Source organism: Crocuta crocuta, unplaced genomic scaffold (assembly GCF_008692635.1).
Source record: "Crocuta crocuta isolate KB4526 unplaced genomic scaffold, BGI_CrCroc_1.0 scaffold235, whole genome shotgun sequence".
NCBI classification, from domain to species: Eukaryota; Metazoa; Chordata; class Mammalia; order Carnivora; family Hyaenidae; genus Crocuta; species Crocuta crocuta.
This window is the reverse complement of record NW_027531285.1, coordinates 10,641,814-10,669,214: the sequence shown is the minus strand read 5'-3', so window position 1 is coordinate 10,669,214 and position 27,401 is coordinate 10,641,814. Positions and strand designations below refer to the sequence as shown.

Genomic DNA, 27,401 nt, shown 5'->3' with positions numbered 1-27,401 from the left:
CGTACGGTAGAGCCCTGCGTTGCCCCTGGAAACCACTCGACGCTGTCGCGACCAGAACGGGGGGAACGACGTAACGATTCAAGATGGCGAAGGACCTGGACGAGCTCTTGGATGAGGTCGAGTCCAAGTTTTGCAGACCAGACCCACTCAGACTGGGCATGGTCGAGCGGCCCAGAGGCTGCGGCGGCGGCGGCATCCTCAGCAACGACCGGAACCGAGCCGAAGCGAAAGAGAATCTCAGGTTAACAGGCGGGAGGGGTTTGCTGTCCTGGTAAAGCCTGCTTCACGCCCTAAAGCCGCCCGCTGCCCAGGATCGCCAGCTCCTCTCCCTAGTCGGGCCCAGATCCTCAGCTTCCCGCTCCTAGAGCAGCACACACCTCAACTCCCTGTCCGGGAGGATTTGGGCATTTTTTTACAAGGCCCAGTGATCCGTCCGTGAGAGCCCTCACCCAGTCTCTTTCACCCAGAGTCTCAGGGGCCCAAATGGATCCGGGGAGAGGGAGGTGCAGCTTAGGGGCCCTCTCCTGAGCCCCGCCCTAGAGGGCCTGGGACCTGGGTCTCTGTCTGCCTTAGCATGAGTTCTCATCGCCCGGTAAGGTTCGTTCGCACGGAGAACCTCAGCCTATGATCCAATTCGCCAGGCAGAATAACCTTTGGGCCGTTTGTTCGAGAAAACGATTCCGTTCTATTCTGTGTCATAATTAGCTATTTTTTTTTAACTCAAGAGAATAGAGTAAGATTAGATTTATGACAAGTCGTTAATTATTGTGAAGACAGTGTTAGTACAGCCACCTACCTTCTTTCCCCGTGACCCCTAGGTAAGTGTCTCAGGGAATCTCAGGCATCCAAATTGAAATTTAAGATTTCTTAAGTATTCTGTGTTTTGATCCTAAAAACTACCTTTCAAATTTGTCCATCTTTTGATTCTGATTAATCATAAAATAATAAGGCTTCCTTTTTCCTCTCATTTTTTCCTCAATCCCAAAAAGTCAAAATGTGTGCATCAGAATGAATATTGATTGCCCTTCAAAGTGATGACTTGGGAGCCTCTGTAGTTACTCTGTTAGAAATGTTTGTGAAATTACACAGAGGCAGCTTTGGAACAACTCAAGAAAACCATTCCTGCCAATTTATGGCTGCACCTGTAGTTTGGTTTTGTTTGGTCTTGATGTACACGTGCATGATTTCCCAGAGGTGTTTACCCAACATTGGTACCCAAATTATCCAGCCTAACCTCTAGTGACATTTGTTTATAAAAATTGACCCTCAGAAGTTAAAATTATTGAAAAGATTCTAAAGTTCAGAAACAAATTCTAAAAATTAGCTGAGTATTGGGCAGCATTCTAAAAAACAAATGTAGAGCCAACTAAAATGACTACTTTGAAGGGGCTAATGCTTATTGGACTGGTTATGCAAGTATTACTCATTAATTTCTCTATTAGTGCCTGGTTTGCTGGAGGTCTTCTGTACTCATTCCCAGTACATCCACCATCCCCATCCCATAGCAATGTTATTTTGTATTTTGCAATTTCTTTGGTTCTTTTTATTCATTCCTGTGGGGAATGGAGAGAATTTATCGGAGCCTTCGAAAGCCTTCATCTTAGGAGAGCTAGCATGCAGACAGGTAGGATGCCATGGAGCAAGCTGCTCAAAATGGAAAGGGCTCCCAAGGTGTATCCTCTTCAAGAAGAGGTCCTTTTATGCCTTTCTCCATAGCCTGTTCTTACACTACTAAAGTCCATCCAAAATGTTTCTGGCATCCCATCCCACCTTACTACATCAGATTTTTAAGTAATACTTTTACAAAAGCTGTAGCAAACCAGTACTGCTGTTATTTGAGTGTTAAAACTTTTCATTTGGTGATGTACTTGNAATAAAAAAAAAAAAAAAAAAAAAAAAAATAGCAAAGGCCCTAAACCTAACACCAAATACAGTCCCTACCTGTTATATAAGATCAAGCATTAAAATTTTATCATGAGCCAGAACTGATATTAAAAATTAGGAACCTATTTATATTATGAATTGATTAACAGGAGACTACCTGCCAATTGTATAGCAATGTAGCCAGTATCTTTTTCCTTATAAGAGTTAAAATACTGAAATTGTCTCTTAAAATGATAGCTCTACAAATAATAAAATAAATGACCATGCTACATCTGGACACCAGGAAAAACTGCTTACATAAGAGGTCAAAACCTATACAATTTGTTGAAGTATTCAAAATGATAAAGAGAAGGACATGGTTAGTTAAAAAAATTTAAAAAACTGTGGATTGAACTGCAATAGGACTGAATGGTTCAGGATGATACAGATGGGAATATTTACAGATATCATAACCTCCTAGATGATAGCTATAATAATAGCCAACATTTATTGAGTCATTTCTATATGCTGAGTGCTTTGTATGTGTTATATCATTTAATCTCCACAACCCTGTAAGGTGAATAATATTATTATCCCCATTTCACTGACCAAACTAAAACTTAAGTAAAAGTTACTTGCCCAAGGTCATATTTCCAGGTCTACCAGGATATTATACATCTAGATTTAAGCTTTTATATATACCATTTACATTTAATNTTTTCAGCTGTATGTATATATATATAACATATATATATACAGAGTATATTATTTTTATATATGTAATATATATTAGAGTATACCTTTTACTTTTGACAAAAACTGTATCTTTAATCAAAATTAGAATATAAGAAGCTAAGTTGGGGGGAACCAATAAGTGTTTATGAACCTTTGCTAAAGATTATTGTATTTTAGGAATGCCTGGCTGGCTCAGTTGGGCGAGCATGCATCTCTTGATGTTGGGGTCATGAGTTTGAGCCCCACGTTGGGTATAGAGATTACTAAAAAAATAAATAAATGAACTAAAAAAAAAGATTATTGTATTACAGCATCAAAAGACCAAAAAAAAAAAAAGTATTCTAGGGTCCGTTAAAATTTGTATGAGTTCTCACTGAAATAATAGCATTCTTTTTTTTCTTTCTTTCATTTCTATAGTAAAGCATAGGCAATTGTATGCATCATGAAATGGCATAACAGACTAGAATCTTACATAAGTGTGGATCCCTAATAGCATTCATTGGGTTCATAAAGTTTAAGTGCATCTGATTTTTGAAATTGTGAATACCCTAAAAACTAAAGGAGGAGAGAGTTTCAGGAGAACAACTTAGCAACCTGCTGTCATAAAAGAAATTGAAGGAATTTGTGTCTCACAGCCTTGAGTATTTCTGAAAGATTAAAAGAGGATTGGAACTGAAAGCATCCATTGAAGTTAGTGATGTAGACAGTATTGACATTTGAGAGAACAGTTTCACTATAGTTGAGGGATGTAGAGGACAGAGATAGTATATTACACCTGGAAAAAGTCTTAAATAGTTGTCTAGATCTCACTTTTACAAGCAAAATATCTGAGGTTCAGAGAGGTTAAATAGTTTAAACTAGGTCAGTAGTTCTCAGCCAGTGATGATTTACCATTCAAGGGCCATTTGGCAATGTCATGACATTTTTAACTGTCACGGCCGGGAAGGTGTATGCTACTGGCATCTAGTGGATAGAAGTTAGGATGCTGTAAAACATCCTGCAGAGCACAACAGCCCTGCTTCTACCACCAAACACACACACACACACACCGAAGAATGATGTGGTACCAAATGTCAGTAGCTCCGTGGTTGAGAAACCTTCACTCAGATCACCATCCAGTATATTTGTGAGGGAGTAGAAATAGAGGATATAGACTTCAGTAGTGAGTAAGAGGATGGCAGCTCAAGAATTTTTTTGAGTCTTGCGCATACTTGTAAGTCAAGAGAACAAGCCAGTAGCGAGTGGAAGACTTTAAGGGTAAAAGAGAGGGAGCAACTTAAGAGGCAAAGCCTGGAAATAGATGGAATCAGACATTCAGTATTAAGCAGCAGTGTCTGGATTTTCTTACATTGGGTTAATTACTCCAGGCAGTAACAAAGGACTATAATCCTGAAGTTAAGAATTTTCAGGAGCACTTGGGTAGCTCAGCTAGTTGAACTCCAACTCTTGATTTTGGCTCAGGTCATGATCCCAAGGTCATGTGATGGAGCCCCACATCAGGCTCTGCACTGAGTGGGAAGCCTGCCTAAGATTCTTTCTCTAAAATAAAAAAATAAACAACAACAAAAAAGAATTTTCAGAGTAAATACATTTCTGAAGTTAGAGTCTGACTAAACTTATCTTCTAAAATATATACTTTAATGGTCTAATGAAATTATGAAGTTGCTGTAGAGTATCTATAACATATAAACTCTAAAAAAATTCATCTTGTCTAGCATTAGGTGTGCAGACTGCCCTAGACTGAATTCCAAACCTCTCTTCCCACTAGTTGTATGACCTTGGGTAAGTTTCTGAATCTCTCAGTCCCTGCTTCTTCATCTATGTAGTAAGTATTCAGTAAATGTTAGCTATTAAATAGAGTTTTGTGCAGTAATGGTTCATATCAATAATCCTGTGATGGCTTTCCCTGCACAAAGTAGAAAGGTAATTGATATATTCTGTCAAGCGAATGCTCTTTATAGATAGAGAGAGAGAGAGAAGATCATTTGATTATATAACATTCAGCTCCTGTAGTAAAGAGATATGGTTATTTGACTTACAATGAAACTCTTAGGGAAACAAATAGAAAAACTAATTAAAAGTATCTTTGTTTATAATTCTCAGGTTCTACTTGTAACTGTACATATTTTGTGTTCTTTAAATAAGTGGTTGATGTAATTTAGAAAGATACATGCACAGCTTTCTCTTGAATATAATGCAAAGCTTTAAGTATCTTATTTTAGGTGTGAAATAGTAAAGTACATATGTGAATTTGTACCTGATAAACTGCATCTGTGTGTCCACAATCTTCAACTTTGTCTATAGAAGGAAAAAAATTAACATCACATTTATCCTTCTGTTACCAACTCTAATAATAAACCAGTTAGACAGAATTCTTCTGACACTGGCTGACTTTATCTGCACTTAAGCTTCAACTGTTTTGTTTTCAGATCAACAGAAACATTTGTGAAAGAAGATGATCTTGATAGTCTTATGAATGAAATATTTGAAGAGCCCAACTTTGACAAAAAACCTTTTGTAAGTCAAGTATTATAAATGTGCAGTAATTCTCTCGTTATTTCAACATGTTTAGAATAGTCTGTAAATGTGTAGAATGCACAGATATCTTGTCCTTTGAATTCTGAGAAATAAAATTGTTTTAAAGGAATTATTCTACTTAGAGTTATAGAAGAAATAAAATATTAAAAACTCTCAGTATGTGTTTTGCTGTTCATTTCTCAACAAGAATGAGACTAGAAAAGCTGTTAGAACAGAAGTCAGCTCACAGATGAAATTGGTTACTTACCTACATTTGTATGCTCTAAGAATATTTTTCTAAAAGACTGAAAACAGAGGTACCTAGGCATCATACCCTTGATTTCTGCTCAGCTCATGATCCAGGGTTGTGGGATTGAGCCCCGTGTGGAGCCCACTGAAGATTGTCTGTCCCTCTCCCTTTGCCCCTCTCCTGCACCCATTGGTGCTCTCTCTCTCTCTCTCTCTCTCAAAATAAAATAAAAATAAATAAAAGACTGAAAACAACTTTAATTATAGAAATTTGCTTAATGTCTCAGATATAATGGCATTGCTGTTATCCCATGAACCAATCAGTACATTGTATTTCAATGTTTAAGTGCTTTTGTAAAGCACTTTATAAAAAGCTCATAAAATACTATTACAGCCAGCTATATATTTACCACTCATAGTGAACATATCTTAATATTTTGTCATATTTGCTTCTCTGGATTTTTTTAAGAAAAAAATTGCAGATATAGTTTAATAACTCCAAATCCTCCTCTACTGCCTTCCTTCCCAGAGGTAACCTATCCTTTCCATCCATACTTTTATATTTTAATTACATACTTATATAATCCTAAACCATTTTAGCTGATGCACAATAGTCCATTATGTAATCCTGCCACAGTTTGTTTATCCACTTCTCTGGTAATAGACTTTTAGATTGTACCCAGTTGTTGCTTTTAGAAACATTGCTTCTTCTGATAGTCTTTGCATGGCTTCTTTTATCCACGTACAAGAGTTTCTCTAGAATGTACAAACCTAAGGGAGGAATGCTAGGTCTTAAGGTGTGCTTAATTTCAACTTTTCTACCCATTGCCAAAATGTTTTCCAAAGTGACTATACCATTTTTATTCTTCTGGCCAGCAATGGATGAGAATCTGTATACATTAATTTTTACCAGTTTGGTGAAAATATATTTATGAAATTTAAAAGAAGGAGACCAAATGGAAGTCTAAATCACAGAGACCACAAAGGAAAAAACAATCTAAGAAACAAATATAATACCAGGGGCACTTGGGTGGCTCAGTTCAGCATCCAACTCCTCATTTCACCTAAGGTTATGATCTCACAGTTCACAAGTTCAAGCCCTGCATCAGGCTTTCTGCTGTCAAGCACATAGTCCACTTCTGATCCTCTCTCTCTCTGTCTCTCTCTCTCAAACATATCAAATAAATATGTATATATAAATACATCAAAGAGGATTTTTTAAATTTTTTTAATGTTTATTTTTTAAAAAGGGAGAGAGGCAGAGTGTGAGCTGAAGAAAGCAGAAAGAGGGAGACACAGAATCTGAAGCAGGTTTTAGGCGCTGAGCTGTCAACACAGAGCCTAACGCAGGGCTCAAACTCACAGACTGTGAGATTATGACCTGAACCGAAGTCAGTCTCTCAACCGAGCCACCCAGGTGCCCCTCAGAGGTTTTTTTTAAGGGGGATGATTAAAGCAAGATAGTAGACTAAAAGTCACTAGGCAGTGGTGGTAGTAAGGATACAGATAAGAGCCACTTTTATTTTGGGTAGCCAGACTAAAAATCAAATGACTAGTATAGAGCTTAACAACTTTATTTCTCTGAATTTAACATTTTTGCATCATAAGCAGATAGTAAATTACTAAGCTGATGACCTAGCTGGTTAACATATCAACATAGTAAGAATGATGTGTACTCTGCAAACAATGTGTCATAAATGCCAAATAGCAATGTTGATTTAATCAATAGTAGACAAAAACCATATGATGTTCTTATTATTCATGAATCGTCTGAACAATTCATTACTAAGTACTATAGGACATGTATCTGTATGTGAGGCACTATCTCTTTAGTTCAAGACAGTCCAGAAAGAGAAGGAAATACTTCTCTGCTTTGGCTTTAAGATACAAAATTGAAATAATTCCTACAATGATGGGTAGGTAAACTTCGCACTTTTTCTGATGCTCCCTTTTTTTAATTATTATATCCATTTCTCCAGATCGTGAAGGAAAAAACAATCTAAATAGACTTCTAGAGTAGAGCAGATCTATGTAAAACATAGATTGGGTGAGGAAGAGAGGTGTCTTTGAAGAGGTGTCCATGCCCACCTTGTATTTAGAAACCAGCTCGTCCTCAAGAGAATACTGCTTCCTCCCCCATTGCTCACTCATTCTGTTGAGTTTCTGAACTGCTCTCAGACCCACACAAGAAAGCCTAAGAACAACAAATCCCACTGTGGTGCGAGCCTGGATGGTACATGAAAAATGTTCCCTCAAATTAAAAAAAAAAAAAAGACCCATTCACTTTGTTATCTTTTTTTTTAATATTTTTATTTATTTCTAGGAGAGAGAGACAGCGTGAGCAGGGGAGGGTCAGAGAGAGAGGGAGACACAGACTCCGAAATAGGCTCCAGGCTCTGAGCTGTCAGCACAGAGCCCAACGCGGGGCTCGAACCCACGAACCGGGAGATCATGACCTAAGCGAAAGTCGGACGCTCAACCGACTAAGCCACCCAGGCGCCCCCACTTTGTTATCTTTTAGACAAGCATCAAAAATTTTTCCAGTTCTAACAATAAAAAAGAAATAGTGAAATGAAATATTTTTGCCTCCATTAAATTTCCTCGCCTGCTAGGTAAAATGAAGGCATGTCTCTGCATAGTTTAAATTGCATTTACTCCATCTTACTTCCTTTCCTTGGCGGTGGTCCTAGTATGTGGTTGGTTTATGTTGTTTGGTACCATATACCAGTTAACACTTAATAAATGCTTGCTAATGATGATGATATTATGTAACTATACAGGAACTACCGTATGGTTGTGACTAGGTAGTTCTACAATTTCCTTGAATGTCTATTGGTTGGTACTGTTCCATATGATCAAAATTAATATTTCTGAAGTTACCCAGGAGTTTGGTTAGTTTATTTTCAGTTCAGGTGAGTACCATTCACAGCCTTTAAAAATGAGTCTTGAGGTTTTTTTCCTCCTCAATTGAATTTTTCCAGGATAAAGTTTTAAATAGCAGGCCCTTCATATTAAATCATTGAACTTAGTATTAACTGAAGAGTTATAAAGTGACTCTAAATCTTAGCATGCTAATAATAGCTATATATCAATTTTCTAGACTAGAAGTTAGCCGAGTAATTTACCAATTCCTTAGGGACGTCTACTTCCCTTTTGCCTTTAAAAGGTTTTGATCATTGTTTTTATTTCAGTAACTTTAAAATTATACAAAATTTTTTTTAAGTCATTTAAAAAATACTCTTGCTGTAAAATAAAGAATATTAGTTTTTATGTTAGAATTCTCCAAGTTACCCTTGGCCTTTTATTGTTTTGTTTTTTTAACAGAAATTAAAATCTAAATCTTCAGGTAACACATCTGTCAGAGCTCCCATTCAAGGCCTTTGTAAAAGGTAAGTTGAGATTGCTTTAGTGAATTCTACACACTAGTGAGCAAACACTATGAGCATAGTCTAGTAGATTTTGTTACCATTTAAACAGCAGTGACATTGAACAACAAAGCACTGGTTGGTTTTCAAAAGAAAGACCAATCACAATATCTTCCCTGTTCTTATTGTCTGTGATCCCTCGGTTTAAAAGAACTTGAATGGAAGATTATTGCTATTGTAAATAATTTTCTGCCACATGAAAAAAAGTAAGTGAGAACAGTACCTCAAAATTAATGTTCTGTTATATTCTTCAGTGTTTACTTTGTCCGTTATATTATTTGGCAAACACATTTTTCTGTGACTCATTTTAACTCCTTGAGTGTTCCTGAATGTACGGGTTATATCCAATAATGCAGTGATCCTGGAATAAATATCTCTTCTTTGAAAAGAATTAGGCTGCTCAGGAAAATATACTATTTGATTACAAATATATAGAGTCAACGAGGCCAAATTAACTTCTCATATGTTTTTGTTATAATTTTTTCTCCCATCTATTGAACATGTCTAGTTGCAGCCCGGTGTACGTTGGTGGAAGCACCACTCCATGTGGAATTGGAACAAATACTTCACAGAGGTAAGAGGTCAGAAATAGATTCTCTTTCTTCACTAGGTTTTTCCCAGTTGATACCTTGTCATTAAAATGTAGTTCTTATCATCTTGCCGTCCATCTGTTTCGTGATGAGAGGTGTATTTTATTAGCCAGTCTAAGAACACTACTGAAATGTTTGTTATTCTGGGTGATATCTGTTGAAAGCTGTGATGCTGGGTGTGGTGTTCATTGTGTTGATGCCCATTTCTAAGCCCTACTTGAAGTGCCTGGTTCACTCCAATCCAAGTCTGCTTTCCAAAGGACACCAAGAGAACGTCTGCCTTGCCATTTTTGCCTTCTAGGCAGTAGAAGCCAGTGGATAAGACAGGCAAAGCAATGTGGCCGTGCAGCTACATGATGTCTTACCCACTGTCCTGGCCAAACAGCATGAGAAAGCTGGGTCTTGGGTACCCAGAAAGTCCTCAAGCTTGGTCCCTTGATTTTACATACTTAAAAAGCAGAAACCCTTCTTTCTTTGTCTCTTCCCCACCCCTTACACCCGCTGTTTCATTCATTACTTCTTTCAGGACAATTTTATGGTCCTGATACCACCCACCCCCTACTGCTAGCATAGTGCATTATCATTATCATCATGTGGGAACACAAATTGGTTTAGTGTATCTTTCTGTTGTCCTGATACTGTTGATTCTATTTTTGCAGAGGCCTGTTTGCCTAGATTATTATATTTTGCCTAGTCATTTCTAAACCACTTAGTTACTTTCTGTGGATTTTTTAAGAAAGAAAAGAATGAGACATATAATTACATGTTGACAACATTTTAGGAGGAATAATGGTTATATTGAATAATAGAAGTGGGATCTAAAAAGTCATTGTAGGAGGATTTGTAGTGTTGCTGGCCTAAAACCTAAAAAGCCTAGAAAGAAAGGCCATGGGACCGAAGGGAGGTTGGGAGTCTGGGGAACCCTGTACTGAGGACACCAGGCAGCAGACGGGCTCAGAGGGGCTACTAGAAGTCACCCGGGGTGCTGCCTGCTGTAAGGGCTGTAAATAACAATTGATAGCACTTGAATCATTGTGTGATAAGGGCCGTCTATACAAAGAAGTAGAAACACAAGCTGGCCTTCACGGAAGAGCACAGTGCTTGCTGGGAATCCTGCCTCACCTGTGTGGAGTCACTGGGACTTGTCTCTGTGCTTCCAGACCACACTGCCTCCAACCCCGGCTTCTCTCGGGTCACCTAGGAACTGCAGCCATTTCCCAGTGACCACCCATTCCTTCTTCTCTAGCTTCACCCACATCGAACATGAAGGATGATCTTTTGAGCACATCTCCCCTGTCCAGAGGGAAAATGAAAGCTACCATTCGTCTCACATGAACTCTAGAGTCATTATTTTCTTTGCCAAATTGGGTTCTTTCTGGGTCCCTTCACTTCCAGTGAAAGCCCAGGTCAGATACTTCACTTCCACCAGAACATTTGTTATCCTCTACTTTCCATTTATATTTTTCTGCCTCTGAGTATTTTTTACATTTATTCCCTTTCTAGAATGACCATCCTTTCTAATGTGTGTCCTCGCTGTCTTCCCTGCTTATCTACAAATTTATTTTCTCATTCTATTTGAGCTTTTTTCTTTTCTTTGTATGATATTCATTAAATGCCCAGTGTGTCCTAGGCCCTTTGCTAAATCCTAGATACCAAGAATAATAAATACATGCACATATACATACATACATACATACAACCCTAACCAGGAGAGGAATGGGTAAAGAAGCAAATAACGACCCTACCCCCCACCGCCAAAACATGAAGAGAAAGGGCTTTGATGGCAGAATGCAGAAGTTCAGCTCCTTCACTGTAACACTTGCAAGATGGGAAGCCTTGAGAGAAGGGATCTGTCTTCTAAAACTTCATTTTCCTCACCTGTAAAAATGGAACATAGCCCATGGAGATATTGTGAGGATTAAAAAGGAATGGTACATTAGAGTATGCCGATGGTGCAAAAGATGGCTGAGATAGTTTGAGTAATAGTTAGCAAATATTTGTGGGTCTTTCTCATCTGCCAGTGCTGCTTTCTCATTATGTTATACCTCAGCACCAGGAATCCTTTATTCGCCCACTACTTTCCCATTTTGTCTCAGAAAGTATGTATCAGTGTTTACTTACAGGTATCTTCTGATTTTAAAAATGGTCTTTAAGATAATACATTCTGGTTTACTTCTAAAGAGTAAATGTTTCATGAAGATGTTCTTTTATATAGTATTTTTCATGTGTACTTCAGTTCTACCACAGAAGGTCTTACTCTAGATGGAATTTAAGTAGACAGAAGAACAGCCTATTTTTATACCTGGAGGATACTATCACATAATATTGACCCATAAAGCATGCATGGGTCTCTGCATGATGCATCCATCAAACCCATTCTTACTTTCTGCATAGCTACAAAGGGAAAAAACACATACTGTTAGCATATATATGCATAGATAAATGCTTTACATTCATGGATCTTTTCTTCCTCACCATTACAAAGATACCCTCATAGACCAACGTCTTCATAACAGAGATCTATACCCACAGGAAGATAAGCATATACCTGTTCATGTGCATGTAAAACATTTTATGTGTGGAGTAATTTATGCTGTCCAGAGCACTTTTTAAAATAAGCTTATTGGTTCAACTCCACAGGAAAAAAAATCAGGATACAAATAGAGCAAGACTTTTTAGCCCCATTTTATAAATAAGGAAATTGAGACACTGGTGTCAAATTCATTGAACACATATTAACAACCTGTTTGCTAGGTCCTAGGCTATAAGTGATAAATACATGGACACTTCTCTGTGAGTTTTCAGTCTAGATAAGGAGAGAGACTTTAAATAGATAATTCCACAAGTAAGTATTTAATTTCCATATAATACATAATTTGAAGGGAAAGTGCAGGCTACTATAAGCATAGATATTAGCACCCAGTTGATAGGAAGGGCGAGAGAATACTTCCCTAAGCAAATAACATTTAATCAGACTACAGTAGGAAAAAAGAGTTAGCAAAGAGAAGAGACCCTTAGAGCCCGAGGGCACATGGTGTCAGATGACCCCTGAGCTGGGAAAGAGGTTTGGAGTAGCAGAGGGCAGCCAGGTGAGATGGAGCATAGCAAGTCGAAAGAATGGCTCTTGATGGGGCTGGCGAGGTCGTTGAGGGACATTTTGTTTGGGGTCCTGTGGTCCTCTGGGGGGTTTTAGAAAATGTATGTGAATATATGCAGTGGAAGCCATTAATTGTTTTATTTGTCAGGGGAGGAAGAGACTAGATTTTGTTTTTAGCGGATGGAGTGACAATAATATTTGTGTCTCTAAAGAAAGTCATTTTGGCTGCTGAATAGAACATGGATTGGAAGTTGGAGGGACACGACTGGCGAGGACACAGGGAGACCAGTCAGCAGGTAGTAGGTATGGTGCTCCAGGAAAGACACAACGATGGTAGCTGTAACCTGAGTGGTGACAGTAGCTGTAGGGAAAAGTGTCACCTCTGCGCTAGTTAGAATCTAGCATTGATGAACTCAGTGTTTAAATGGCTACGGGAAGTAAGAGAGAACGTTGTCAAGAATGACACCCCAAGTAATGTGCCTTGCCAAGGTCACAAAAATCATTACAAAGCAAGGACTCAAATATGTAACGTGTTCCTGGTCTATGATACTTTCTAGTATACCAGTTTGCAGAAGGCCATGTAATATATGAAAATGGATGAATCTTAGATGTTTTTCCTAATGCTGTGACTATCATTTTACAACTGCCCAAACAGCAAGACTTCCTAGTCCACTGTGTAGATCTGACGGGATTTAACTGAGAACCAGAGTCTAGGCAGAAGACTACATTGGACTGTATTTTGGGGATTCCCATCATGAACATCTTTAAAATGGTAAAGATTATACTTATTAGCTGAACAAAAGAACAAGGCTAGTGGTGACAACTTCGTATTTGTGTTCCCTCCACATTTTGGAGGAAGAATCCTGACAGTTTATCTTTCATTAGAATCATGCCTTTTTTTTTTTTAGATGTGCTCTAATATGTACATAGTTATGAGAGAAATATATTTTAGCCCTGAAAATAAGCACTTATTTACATGCCAAGGACGTAAAGGAAATTGAGTCAAATTCTCCATGTGTTTTATTTGTCTGATTTCTAGCTAAAGCTCTAGTTTGGGAGTAATGCTGACTGAATTTAGAATGTAAAGATTTGAGTCTTTTACCCAGTTGGTGGTCGTAGCAGGAAGCATGGTGGCATTAGTAAAGTACAGATAAAACCAAGGAGTTATTTTCTAGCCAGATCGAATTTTACTCTCCTGTTTTTTAAACTACTCTTAAGACTGGATTATTTCATAGGCTGCTACTAATTATGATCTAATAGAGTGAATCGTAGCAGCAGAATGATTTCTTAGCTGCAAGTTAGTTTTATTTTTCTCGCAGGGCAGTGTTTGTAGGAAAATGTGGTAGTGTGAATAGATTTGAATAAACTACTAAATTTTAAATTAAATTAAAAAGCTGTATTTAACATTATGGTTGAGATTTTACACATACAACATGTCAGGAGATTCTAAATTATAGTTCCCACAACAGCAATAATTTAGCCAAATTGCGCATATGTATTAAGGCATTAAAGTTAACACTCTGTGCAATCATGTAATAAACTACATATGCATAAGAAAGCAAGTTACGGCAGCTTTGGGAATCATCATTTTGCATTTCCTGATTTGTACGTTCAAAATCCAAGTTCAAATACGTACGAATGTAATTGTGTTAAATTTCCATATGTACAAATACAACCCTATAAATTGTTAACAGTTTGAAAGAAAATATGGAATTGTTTATGAAACTTGTATAGATTTTGAGTGTTTAATTTTTTATGACTAATAATAATTTTTAAAATAAAAGCCTTTGTTTTCAAAAACATTCGGGACAAAAAATATTTGCAATTTTGAAGTTACCATATCTGATTTTTAGAGAGCAACAAGTGAAAAAAAATCTAATGATGGGTTTCTTAAAATTATTTTTTAATTGCAGACATCTTGAATGCTTATTTTAAGAGATAAAAACAAAATTTAAAAATGTATAAATGCCTCCATTCCCACTATCCCTGAGGCAGCCAGTGTTGGCCACATAGTATATAACTTTCTAGACTTTTCTCTATGTTCTTCCAAACGTACAACACCTATATAGGAAATTTTTTTAATTGTTTCTACAAAAATAGAATCATGCCACATAGGTTAAATGTGCACTTTACTTTAGACATCCCTCTAGATCAATAGGTAAATTTAATTCTCTTTATCAGCCAGCTACCTGATATTCCATAGTATAAATATATTGAAGGTTATTCAGTCTTTTCCCTTTTTAATAGGTATCCAGGTGCTGTCCTGTTTTTGCCACTTCAGCAATGCTGCAGGACAGTAAAAATTCTTGATAAATGCTTATATACTTATGTTTTTGTCTATATGTAATTGGTTCCCAAAAATGGTATTGCTAGGTGCAACAGCTAGAGATAATTTTAAGATAGTGCTAAGATTTTTCCCAAAAGGTGATAGCCATTTACATACCCACCAGGAATGTCTGAAAGTGCTAGATTGAAACATTTATTTTGTGGTTGCTTTAAATTTTAATTATGTTATCTTTTAACTATTTAACAAACACTGCCCCAGGCACTATTATAAGCACTTTACCAATATTAACTCATTAGGTCCTAATAATAATTCTAGGAGGTATAGAAGTATTCTTATTACCCCCATTTTACAGATGGGGAAACTGAGTCACAACAAAGTTAAGTTATTTGGCTACAGCTTGTAAGTAGTAGAATCACATTTGAAGCTAGGCAGTGTGTTTCCACCGTCTATACTGTGATGCCTGTATTAAAGATAATGAATATTTTCTAGGGGTTTTTTTTGTTGTCACTTGTAAGCACTCTTTTTATAGTGTTAAGTATTCAGCCATGTGTTGAAAATATTTTCTTCCACTCTATCACTGGTCTTTTCATTTTGTTTTTGGTATCTTAAACCTCTTTTTATTTCCTTTTAATTTTTAGATGATCAAATGTGTATCTACATTGATTCTAGTTTGTTTTTTGTTTTTTTTAATGTTTAATTTTTAGAGTTTTTTTTTAATGTTTATGTATTTTTTAGAGAGAGAGAGACATAGCATGAGCAGGGGAGGGGCAGAGAAAGAGGGAGACAGAATCTGAAGCAGCTGCAGTCTCCTGTCAGCACAGAGCCCTACACAGGGCTCCAACCCACGAGGCATGGGATCATGACCTGAGCTGGAGTCCAGCGCTTAACCAGATGAGCCACTCAGGCATCCCATACCTTGATTCTAGTTTTTAAATACTTCAAACAGTGGAGGAAATGTCTTCTTTTTTAAAGTAAATCACAGTCATTCTACAAATCAAGTTGTTTGCAGCAGCAGTTCATAACTATTTCCATATATTGTCATTTTACTCCTAAACTTACTGTGTACTATGAGTTTTGAAAAACGTGTGACATTTCAATTACTCACATATTCAGTAAGTACCTAGTACATGCTAAGTGTCATTCCAGTCATTCTACCCTCTTTCTCCTGTATCATCAGTGTTTTTCTTTTCTCTGCATCTTTACCATCAGTAGAAAAATAGGCTTTTTTTTTCTTGCCTTCTTAAATATAACCTTCTCTTAACCCGTTTTCTTAACCACCTCTCACTCCCTTTAAAGAAACTGCTCAGATAGATGTACCTTTTCAGTGAGGCCTGTGCAGACTACTCCACTAAAAATTGTAATCCACTCCCTCCTGATACTCCAAATTTTATTTACTCATCATTTCAAAAACCAGAAGCACTTTTCACCTTCTAACATACTGTATTTAGTTGTTATGAGTATTGTCTATTTCTTCTCTCATTAGAATCTAAGCTCCATGAGAACAGAGGAGTACCAGCTCATAATATGCTTTCAGTAAATATCTTTTAAGTGGCTGGATGAATGCATTAATGCCAAATAGTGGGACAGCAGAAGCAAGTAAGATGCTATCTTAGCATTTAAGTAGCTTATGGGGTGATAGATTTATTTCCATATAATGTGGCAAATTCTGTGATAGAGGCTCCCCTGGAATTTTCAATAGGGAGGGAAGCAACTTAAAGAAGTTATCCTAAGTGAAGATCTCCCTCAGACACAATTTGAAAACCATTGAACTAAAAGATATGCACATCCCTTTTGTTTGTCTTATATCTGTACAGTTTGTATGTGTGTGTATCAGTGTGTAAGATGGTAGTAAAATATGTAGATTTGTACAGAAATTGAACCTAACAGTTTGTGCAGGAATTAAACCTGAAAATTTTTACCCGAATATAATCAGTCCTTTAGTTAAAATATAAGATATAATCACATTAATCTTTACTTTCCTGTTGTTTACTCAGTCATCTCTAATATGTGGTTTATCCTAATAATCACCAGATTTCCATATTTAATTTTACCAGTAATCTTTAACATACTGTTCTTTTTCTCTGAACAGAGCATGTGACCATCTGCGTTGTACAGCGTGTGATTTCCAGGTAGTAAGCTACGACGACTATATGTGGGACAAATCATGCGATTATCTGTTTTTCAGGTATGTTTCCAGAGAACTTCACTCTGTGAAAAAAACATACCAAGTATAACTTTATATTTCTTATTTTGATCTAATGTCTCTTGGTGGAGTTGGCAAGATCGCATGGCCTCCACCTCTTGACTGTTTCTCTCATCTCCATGCTGTCAGGCTAGGCGAGGATTTGTTACTTGTGGACAGGAGTGTAGAAATAGCTTCCTCACTGTTTTTTCTGCCCACAGTCTCTTCTTTCGGACCACCCTTTCCTTGCTGAGAATTAAAGCATAACTCTGAGTGTGTCATTCTCTTGCCCAAATGTCTTCTGCTTATGGAAGTGTGTCCAAGTTCCTGGGTACAGATCAAGACCCTTCACGAGCCAGCCCTCATCTGTCTGCCCCCTCCCTTGTCCTTCCCCCGTTTACTTCTCACCTTCACGAGATTTTAGCTGCATCCGAGTACTCAGTGCTGCCAATTCTTGGGACAGTGCAAGTTCTTCCCCTCCTAGGACACCTTCCCACCATCCCACCATTTATCTACCTAAACCTGAACTGTCCCTCAGGGTACAGTCCATTGCGCATCTTCCACGACTCCCTCACCACTCCGTCAACTTGGAAGTAATTTTATTTTTTCCTGTGTCTCCACAGCACGTTGCACCTATCATAGCGTTCACGGGAATAGAAGGTTGAAAAATCTTAGTTGGTATACGTCTGCCTCCCTCCTTGTGCTCAGGATAGTATCTTATATTTTTGCAGTTTGTACATTCTTTTTTTTTTTTTTAGTGTTTATTTACATTGAAGAGAGAGAGAGTCCACTGGTGCGAGCGGAGGGGCGCAAAAAGAGAGAATCCTGAGCAGGCACAGAGCCCAGTACGGGGCTTGAACTCACAAACCATGAGATCATGACCTGAACCGAAATCAAGAGTCAAACCCTTAACCGACCGAACCACCCAGACGCCCCACAGTTTGTAAATTCTTATACACTTACACCATACCTAACATTTTCAAGATGTTGTAAGTTATAAAAATGTATCTGATCTGTACATCACATTTTCAAATAAAAATTAAGAGCTAAAAACTAGTAAAGTACATAAGTCATGCATTTAGACCCTCCCCCCCTCCCAAACCTGGGCCTGAATAAGAATTCTATTTTCCAATAAAAGTAATCAGAATATACTGCAGCTCTCTCCAGTAGTAAAGAAAAAGGTGAGAGTTTCTTGCACACCTCTTTGGTAGCCATTCTCTTATAAATCCATAGGAATCTCCTCTGTTGAATTGTTTTTAAACTGTCTCACATCAAACTGCTCTCAAAATCTTATGAAAACTTTGAATCCTCTCCACAAAAATTCAAATATACAAGTACTTGGAAAAATTGTAATTTGAGAAGTTTCACCTTTCCCAACCCAAATAAACCCTTATGAAGTCCCCAAATCCCAGATCAGGTTAGCCCACTTTTTAATCCTAGCTTGTGATTTCAGATCCATTTTGCCATTTCTGACCTTTCTCAGTCCTCTGCTCTGTGCTAGCTTCCGATTAATATAATGAGTGGTCAATAATCCCCATATGTCACCAGTATGAAACATACATTTTTATAACACTAGTGTAGAATAATAGAATGCATATAGCATCAGTGCTATGATGAGCCCTCTGTGACTGAATAGGAGGTAAAATAGTGATGCCTTCAGGGGGAAAGCTAGGAAACGGAATTGTTTTTCACATCTGATGGCCTGGCTTCTGAATGAGGATGTGAACTACAGAAAGTAAAGGAGTGGAGGGAAGATGAAACACTTAGGGAGGGTCGGGAATCATGGCTGAAGGAAAGCGCAAGTAGCTGGTCACCAAAGAAGGCAAGTTAAACGGTTTACAGGATGCCGTTGATTGCCCAGCAGAACACGGGGAGACATTTATTTTTAGTGGTATCAGTATGTACCTTGGTTTGTTTTATTGTCCTTATTTCATAGATGAGGGAAATAGTGTATTCTAGCTTTGACAAATTCTGGAATTTTCAAAAAGAAGTATAAGCTATACTTGACCATCCTGCAATAATAGCTAAATAAAATGCTTTTATTTTTCTACTAAATCAATAATTTTTTACAGGAAATTATATTTCTAAGCTTTTTACTTATTTATTTATTCTGAGAAAGAGAGAGAACAAGCAGAGGAGGGACAGAGAGAGAGGGAGACAGAGGATCCAAAGCAGGCTCTGTGCTGTCAGTCAGAGAGCCCGATGTGGGGCCCAAACTCACAAACCGTGAGATCATGACCTGAGCCGAAGTCAGACACTTAACCGACTGAACCACCCAGGTCCCCCTCTAGGCTTTTAAGGTATGTGCTTTCTTAGAATAATTCAAAATACATTAATTAGTTTCCTGGATATTTAGGATTCCTACTCATAAAATCTCCAATTAATGATTCAGTCAAGTATCAAATGTTAAATTTGTCCCAATATATTGCAGATTGAATAAAGAACGTTTTTTCCTTCATTTAACCATTTAGTTTTTATTAAACACATTTAGTTTTGTGGAGTTTTTTTATTTCTGATAAAACTAGATTATTCATTTCTTCCTCTAGTTTACTGTAACTCTTACCTAGTCAAAGTCTCAGTTTCCTGAAAACAAAGTTGGCCTGGAAAATCTCCTAGGTTTTGTTAGGTTCAAACCTAAATTATGCCTGGTTTTAAAACAAAACAGTACTGAGTATGGTGCCCATTGGCCACCAGAGGGCACTTTGTAGCCTGCCTTCTATTGCAGTGACATCAAAAGTAACAGCACTTTGTGTCTCTTTTTTTAATATTTATACCACAGTTCATCATTTTACTTTGTATTGTTTCATCATTTCATTTTGAATTTTTCCTTTTTTTACGTTACGTAAATTCGATACATTGATTATCATGAAAACCTTATAACAATTGATTTTCAGATAATTAAGCTTAAATTAATTTTTTTATAGTAGCATCAAGTCAGATAGTTACCATTTTTTATAATGGTCCTGCCCATTGGTTTGTTTTAACATTATTGACAGGGTCTCCTGGTGGCTCAGTCAATTGAGTGTCCGACTTTGGCTCAGGTGATGATCTTGCGGTTCATGAGTTCTAGCCCCATATCAGGCTCTGTGCTGACAGCCCAGAGCCTGGAACCTGCTTCGGGTTCTGTGTCTCCCTCTCTCTCTGCCCCTCCCCCAACTCACACTCTGTCTCTCTGTCTCTCTCTCTCTCAAAAATGAATAAACATTAACATTATTGACATTTAACGCAGCATAGACATTCTGTCACTAATAATATATCTTGCTGATAAATGAAAGATACGGTATTAGTTCAACAAATAAAAATAACAGGCACTTTTTCTCTGTGAATGAGAAATTGTTGTAGTTAACACATCAGAAGCCTATTATCTGTATGTCTCTTATGTACCTTCCATTGATGATATTGCAGGCTTTTAGAATACGGTATAGGATCGCTTTTCAGCCTTTTGGCTAAGATCAAGTGTAGAATACGGTATAGGTGAGTATCTGAGGTAGAAGATGAATCACCCTCCCTCCTACTGTCTTCTCATATCATGTCGTCTCTGATAGGACAAAGCCACTATGCTAAAATCTTCATTTTTTATTAATAGGAACAACATGCCAGAATTCCAAAAATTAAGAACTAAGTTGATAAAGAAGAAAGGAACACGGGCATATGCCTGCCAGTGCAGCTGGAGAACTATTGAAGAACTGACTGACCTTCAAACTGATCATCAGCTTCGTTGGGTTTGTGGTAAACATTAAGAATGCAGACTTTTCATGTTTAAACAAATGCATCCATGAGAGCAGTCTCCACTGTCCATCGTATTTAGGTAAAGGCACATAGCAGTATCATGCCCTTTGGAAAAAGACAGGAAATTTCATTTAATGACTATACAGCATAGATTTTCAAAGACCAAATGGACTTGAGAAGATAATGTGTCCAATAATTTTGGAATTATTTCTTTTTGATATATGGGCATTTTACTTAGTAAATAAGGTAGCAGTTCATCCAAATAGTTTGCTAACCTATCTCCTGTCAAATGGAAGTTTAATTATGGCGTTTTATACAAACATATAGCCATTCACTAGCAACTGTAGTATTAGTCACTGCTAATACACTTAGCTAAATATTCCTCATTTATAATATTTAAAGGGGATAAAGCTAGCCAGTATAGAGAGGTTACTGAGGGGTATATACATCATCTCCTCCGGTCAAATCTGTTATTGCCAAAAATCATCATTTATACACGGCAGAAACCATGTGATCAGCGGCTAACTGAAGGATTTTTTGGAGTACTGATATGCTATAAATGAAAACACTGCCTATATCTGACCTTACCTCAACAACTCACAGTGATATGCACAATAATCATAAGTATATATTACTAGTTTTAGCTTATTTCTTCTCTATTTGTTGAGTTAGATATCAAAAGTTACTTAGTTTGCTATTTTAGCAAATAATCCATTTATATGTAAAAAAAATTTTTTGATGCACCTAAAATCACAAGGAAAAATCCTAATACAGGTAGATCATTATTAGACTTTTTTCCAAGTACTTTCTAGCCTTCAGTGCCTAAAATTCCATCAAGTGAACAGCAAGTAAGATATTTTCTCAGCAGCCTGTTGACTTTTTGGTAGGATCAGCTTAACATAATGCTTATTACAGGAGTGCATGAAAGAGAAATAAAGCATAGTTGAACCAAGAGGTAATCTGTTGGGCTCCTCCTTTTACATCACTGATACTTGAGGAGCCCTACAATAGCAGCCCATTCAGGAAGTCAGTTACCTCAAAATTACCAGGTCCCAGCACCATCAAGAAATTGTGGAGGCTTTCCAATCTACTATAAGCTCTTTACTGCATGTGTCTAAGATCTAGTTTAAATATATGACACCAGGTATGCTGAAAGAGAGTAATTGAAGCAAAGTTGTGATTGCTTAGTCTTAAGCTGAACACATTCCAGTCACCCTATTCAAGTTAAGAAGAAAGATCAGCCATTAAAATCCTTTTCCTAGCCATGACACATTTGCTTACCTGTAAAACTTACTCTAGTAAGTCTAGCATTGCAACGGAACACAGTGAACTCACAGGGCAGATGCTTACATTTTTGTATTGACAGTGTATACAGACCTTATCTCTGAGTAAAAAGTGTTTACTCCCTAAAATTTTATCTGTGTGTAATTATATAAGAAACAGGGAGATTTGACTAAGAAACCATTAGTCATAATGATGTTTTCTTTTTATTCAAATGTGCAAATTAACTGAATCATTAATTTGAAAGAATTTTTTTCTCTTTTATTATTTCACAACTATTCTATATCATAGATACATTGCTCATGTTTGGCATGCCATAACGTAATTCCCCAATATCAGAAATGTATATATGAGTTCACATTTTTGTTGGCAGTTGTACAATTTTTAATCTAAATTGTAGAAAGAATATTAATTATGTTTATATACAAATGGATAAATTATCACCAGTTGTAAGTTAAGCCAAAATGCAATTAGTTTAGTAACAGTGCATAAGAAAAATATAGTTTCTGATGAGTTATAATTTTAAAATGCAAAGTCTATAAAACCTTCAAGATGTTCTGCCTAATTTGTTTTCAATATTTCTAATTTTCTACTTTAGTGATTATCTATTTTTTGTCAAGCTAGGTCGCTACTTTTCTTCATCTACTCTCAGATCCTTATCCTGCGTAGAAATGAATAAATAATAAACAACTCTATTCTGTATTTAGTTGTTTTATTTTATAGTAAAATATTCATATGGGGGATTAGTTTGAAATAATTGTGGTAATTTCTTTTAAAATGTTAACAAAAGAGTTTCAAACCATCCGGTTGAACAGAGAATTTGTTCATTTAGATTGGAGGGGAGACACATGCCCTAAGTTGAAGTGTGTGTGTACATGTATGATAGAAGCGCATTAGTATTTGTTTCCTAATGTGAAAAAGAGTTTTACGTAACGAGACCAATTTTCTTCTGTTTCATATCAGTAATCTCCACATTTTATTTTATTTTTTTTTTTACAAGAGAACAAATCTACACCTTTATTTATTTACTTTTCAGTTAGTTTAAGTCCTTGAGGGGTACAGCATCACACGGATTCTGTGGCCAATGGCTTTAGCAGGAAGGTTGCTTCGGAATTTTGCACGAACCATGCCACTGTTTCCATGAGCACGAGTTACTTTTCCCCAGATTACTCTGGTTTTATTCGGTTTGCCACCAGGAGTCACTGTGTTGTTCTTTGCTTTGTACACATAAGCACATCTCTTGCCTAGATAGAACTCAGTTTCATCTCGGGCATAAACACCTTCAATTTTAAGAAAAGCTGTGTGCTCCCTCTGGTTCCTGAGACCCCGTTTATAGCCAGCAAAAATGGCTTTGGACCACAACCTTCCAGACATATTTGTCGTTTCAGGAGTCCTGTTCCCAGCAGGCCTCCACGGGTTCAAAGATGGCGGAAAGAGCAATCTCCACATTTTAATATAAAAGCTTCTGCTTCTTTATCAAGTACCATGGTAACGCCATCTAAAATACTGAGCTGTAAACTGTGAGCCATAACCTTAGAACAGACAAAACCAGCTTATGTAGCTCCCTTTTCACCTAGGTAGTCTATAAGTTTCTTCTTGTTTTTTATTTTTCTTTGAGAGAGAGAGAGTGAGTGAGCAGGATGAGAGGCAGAGGGAGAAAGAGAATCTTAAGCAGGCTGCAGCTCAGCAAAGGAGCCCAGTGCAGGACTCGATCCCACAACACTGGGATCATGATCTGAGCCAAAACCAAGAGCCAGACACTGAACCAAGTGAGCCACCCAGGTGCCCCTTCCATGATCTTCTTAATCCATGGTCTAACCTGTCCTTCTGTCAGTAGAGATTCCACAGTAGACCAATCTGGGAGGTAAGCAGAGAGCTCAGATTTGGCTGTAAGGATCTTCTCAATGAGACTCCTGCGTATTTGTGCTTTTCTTCAGTGTTTACAATGCCTTGGGCAGTATTTTATCATCCTCACAATAATCCAAAAGAACCAGTTTCCTTTTACAGTGTATCATCACTGACTTCATCCTCAAATTTGTTAAGGATACCATCTATGGGGAGTTTCTCTCCTTCCACAGAATTAGGCTGACCAGGACTGTTGGAAGCACCCCATTTAAGATTTAGCCCTACTCAGGGGTGCCTGCATCGCTCAGTCAGTTTAGCATCTGACTTCAGCTCAGGTCATGATCTCATGGTTCATGAGTTTGAGCCCCGTTTTGGGCTCTATGCCAGCAGCTCAGAGTCTGGAGCCTGCTTCGGATTCTGTGTCTCCTTCTTTCTCTCCCCACCCCCCCCCCCCAAAAAAAATACTTTAAATTAAAAAAAAAAAAAAGACTTAGCCCTGTTTTTTGGCCTATGTTCTTCAGGTGGTTGTTGGTCTGGGGAGTCTTCATGTGCAATAATAATACCACAGGGAGACTCACCCCCAAGGCTGTTGGGGGTCGCATTGCCACTGGCAGAGGAAACAGATGGAACAGAACTGATGGCCTCAGAGTTAGTTTGAGATCAAGCTTCTGTTCTGGCTCTTCCTATTCCATGGAGTCTTCTCATTTTTTTCTTTTTTGTGCTTTTCTCCTTCTTCTTCCTTTGGTTCTGGTTCTTGCTTTTCTGGTACTTGTCTGCACCCTCTCAGCCTCCTGTTGTGTCCTCTGGAGCTCTGCATCTGGATCCCCACACCCTTCAGCCAGAAGGCCCTGCCTGATTTCCTCTAGTTCTTCCTTCTCTCTCCTCAATCCCATACATCTGCTTCCATTTCCTTTTCCCTATCGTCCACCCTTTTCTGAAGAAACCTCCTCAGTAATACTCAGGGTCATCTCAAGCAGTATAACCTTCCAGGCATTCAGCTTCTTTTCCCGTTTCTCTCCTCTTTCAGCCTCTTTCTCATGCTCCCGGGTTTTATTCCGGTCTCTGCATTCCCAGTTCTTAAGGCGTTCTTGATAAGAAGCTTCTTCTCTCAGAGCTTTCAAGTTTTCTTCACTCATCTTCATCTTCACCCTCTTTACAATCCTGCTTCTTGTCTTCTCTCGCCATCATTCCCACTTCATTTCTCTCTACCCCTCATTTCCATTCTTTCTCCCCACTCCCTTTCAGGATCTCTGCTCTTTTCTCCTGATCGACTCCAATGCTTTTTCCAATGTGAGCTCCTCTCCCAATTGCAGTCATGGTCCCTATCTCACTCTCCCATTCCTTCTCCTCTCCTCATTCACATTGTCTCCCTTTCTCATGCCCACTCTTCCCTTTCTTGCTCCCCTTCACATTCCTTCTCTCCTCTCTGTTCTTTGTCAATTTCCTGTCTTTCCATTTCCTTTTTTCCCTTTTTTCCCAGTTTATTGTGTGTGTCTCTGAATTTGCAGATCTCAGGTCTCTTTTGTCTTCTTCCATTTCTATAGCATTTATATCCTCGTTAGTGGTTAGTGGTTAAGGGATCAGTGGAGCCACTGGAGTCTGCAGAAAATGTCCTTCTTTTCTTCTTCCTGGGGTGAGAATCAGATTCTTTTGAGGGGGCATTGAGTTCACTGGAATATTCATGTATTAAAAGTTCAAAGGCCCAAAGGCACACTTGATCTCTTTGTTTCTTCGTCTGAGGCTTCTTATCATTGGTGAATTTCTGGCCTGGCATTTCCATCAAAAGTTTTCTTTGTTTTCCATTTATCCAGTTTTGGCTTTATCTTTGCATCTACTTTAAAAAGTGGCTTCTACCGTCCAACCTTCAGATCATGCCATAACCTGAGTGCCACAGGGATAGATTCAGACTCCTCATTCTCACAGAATCCAAAGGCTTGAAGTTTTCCAGATGCACCTGTACTCTCTTCCAGCTCAAAACCAAGCCACATTTAGCAAGGAGTTGTCTAATAGCATGTCCGAGGATTACTTAGAAATGTTACTAACGGAAACCATAGTGGTAGGATCACAGTTTTCCTCTTTTGCTTTTGTCTTTAAGCCTGGATGATCCTTTCTTGCTCCTAAATGCTTTCCAACCATAGACACAGTGGGTACTAAGACAATTGTAGCAGCAGCCATAATGTCCATTGGTATAGGACTTGTTGGGGTCCCTGGAGGTACAGGTGGAAGAAAGCCAGGAAACTGTAGGGATGGATCCCTGATGGGTGAGCTGGGATTCCCATGGGAGGGTAACTCAAATGGGAGGGGAAAGACATTCTTACTGCAAGGGTCCACCACTGAGGAAGTGGTACTGTCTTCACGGCCTTCTGGGTTCCAGGTTAGGAGTGGGTTCCACCAGCTCCAGGTTTCTGTGTGCTGCTCACCAGGAGACAAACTAGTTCCAAAGCACCTCCTCACAGAGGCCACAAACACAACCACACTGTGTTGGGAGCTTCTGGAGCATTGATATTCAAAGGAGCAGGTCCAAGTGCAAGAAGAACGAGCCATGTTGATACGGTGGTGTAAATCTAGACCCTTACGTCTGTGAACTTGACACCTTGTTTCTCTTGGGCCAAAGAAGATGGCATCAGACTATGATTTTGAATTGCTTTTCCTCCTTTTCTCTGTGATATTTTTAAATACGGAACAAAAAGGTGTTGCATCCAGTAAGTACTGTGACTAAGCTTAGCAGTAACTTAGCTGACTTTTCTCAGTGTTACTTTTTGTTTTTTAAGATTTAATTTTTAAGCAATCTCCATACCCAGCATGGGGCTCAAACTCACAACTCCAGAGATCAAGAGTCAAGAGGGCAAGAGTCAAGAGTCTCATGCTCTACCAACTGAGCCAGCCAGGCACCCCTCATATGCTACATTTTAACAAAATTTCTGTTAGTCAACACATTACTAGTAATACAGCTTTACCTATTGTTTAAAAATGGTTCTCAAAGTGAACAAAAAATTCAAAATATGCATCTTTTTTAAGATTTAATATATTTATTTAGGTTTGTAACACCATTTTATGCCCTATTTTAAAAGATTGAGTGGATATATGGATATATGTATCTGGTTGTTAATTTGTTTTCAAACCTTCCCCAAATGCCTTGAGATAATAGGTGACAGTATGAAATATTACCAAACCCAAGTTGAGTCATGTCCCTTGGACAGTTACTTAAGTCTCTGGGCTTTATTTGCCTCATCTGTATGAATGGTGATATCTCTTTTATAAGCTTGTTGTAAGGATTACATTGTATGAAAAGTGACTAGCATAGTGTTTAGTTCACAATAAGTGCTTAATAAATGTTCTCATTCTTTTTCCTTCTGAAAATAATACTGTCTAAATCAAATAGTGCAGCATGTTTTGTACAGCAAAGCATTTGACCACATGTTTATTTTTTCATTCCCTAAACATTACTTATCAGGAAAGTAGCTATGCTCTCATTTTTATTTCATAACTAGTAAATGCAAACATGGCAAACTTTATTTTTATATAACTTAAAACTAAAGCTTTCAGAAACAAAAAACAAAAAGCAAACACACACACACAAAGAGAAAAAAACCACTCGCCC

General features: G+C 37.8%; 1 protein-coding gene and 3 pseudogenes across 1 annotated transcript; 1 reads left to right on the top strand and 3 right to left on the bottom strand.

Moving 5' to 3' along the window:
• On the top strand, positions 1-22,614 carry CFAP418 (cilia and flagella associated protein 418). Its single transcript, XM_077771309.1, has 6 exons — positions 1-241; positions 5,028-5,115; positions 8,689-8,753; positions 9,298-9,363; positions 16,853-16,948; positions 20,532-22,614. The coding sequence occupies exons 1-6, from the start codon at positions 84-86 to the stop codon at positions 20,683-20,685; spliced, it is 627 nt and encodes a 208-aa protein (XP_077627435.1). The 5' UTR covers positions 1-83; the 3' UTR covers positions 20,686-22,614.
• Positions 22,615-22,973: 359 nt separating this feature from the next.
• LOC144237582 (large ribosomal subunit protein eL33 pseudogene) lies at positions 22,974-23,386 on the bottom strand (annotated as a pseudogene).
• LOC144237646 (RNA-binding protein 25 pseudogene) lies at positions 23,374-24,942 on the bottom strand (annotated as a pseudogene).
• A 233-nt stretch (positions 24,943-25,175) lies between these two features.
• Positions 25,176-26,124, bottom strand: LOC144237645 (RNA-binding protein 25 pseudogene; annotated as a pseudogene).
• Positions 26,125-27,401: the final 1,277 nt, after the last annotated feature.

What these genes read in the sequence shown, in the direction of transcription:
- CFAP418 (XM_077771309.1), top strand. Translation starts at nt 84, where the DNA reads ATGGCGAAGGACCTGGACGAGCTCTTGGATGAGGTCGAGTCCAAGTTT. An exon ending in GAAGCGAAAGAGAATCTCAG is followed by an intron (nt 242 to 5,027) that starts GTTAACAGGCGG and finishes TTTTGTTTTCAG; the next exon opens with ATCAACAGAAACATTTGTGA. An exon ending in GGAACAAATACTTCACAGAG is followed by an intron (nt 9,364 to 16,852) that starts GTAAGAGGTCAG and finishes TTCTCTGAACAG; the next exon opens with AGCATGTGACCATCTGCGTT.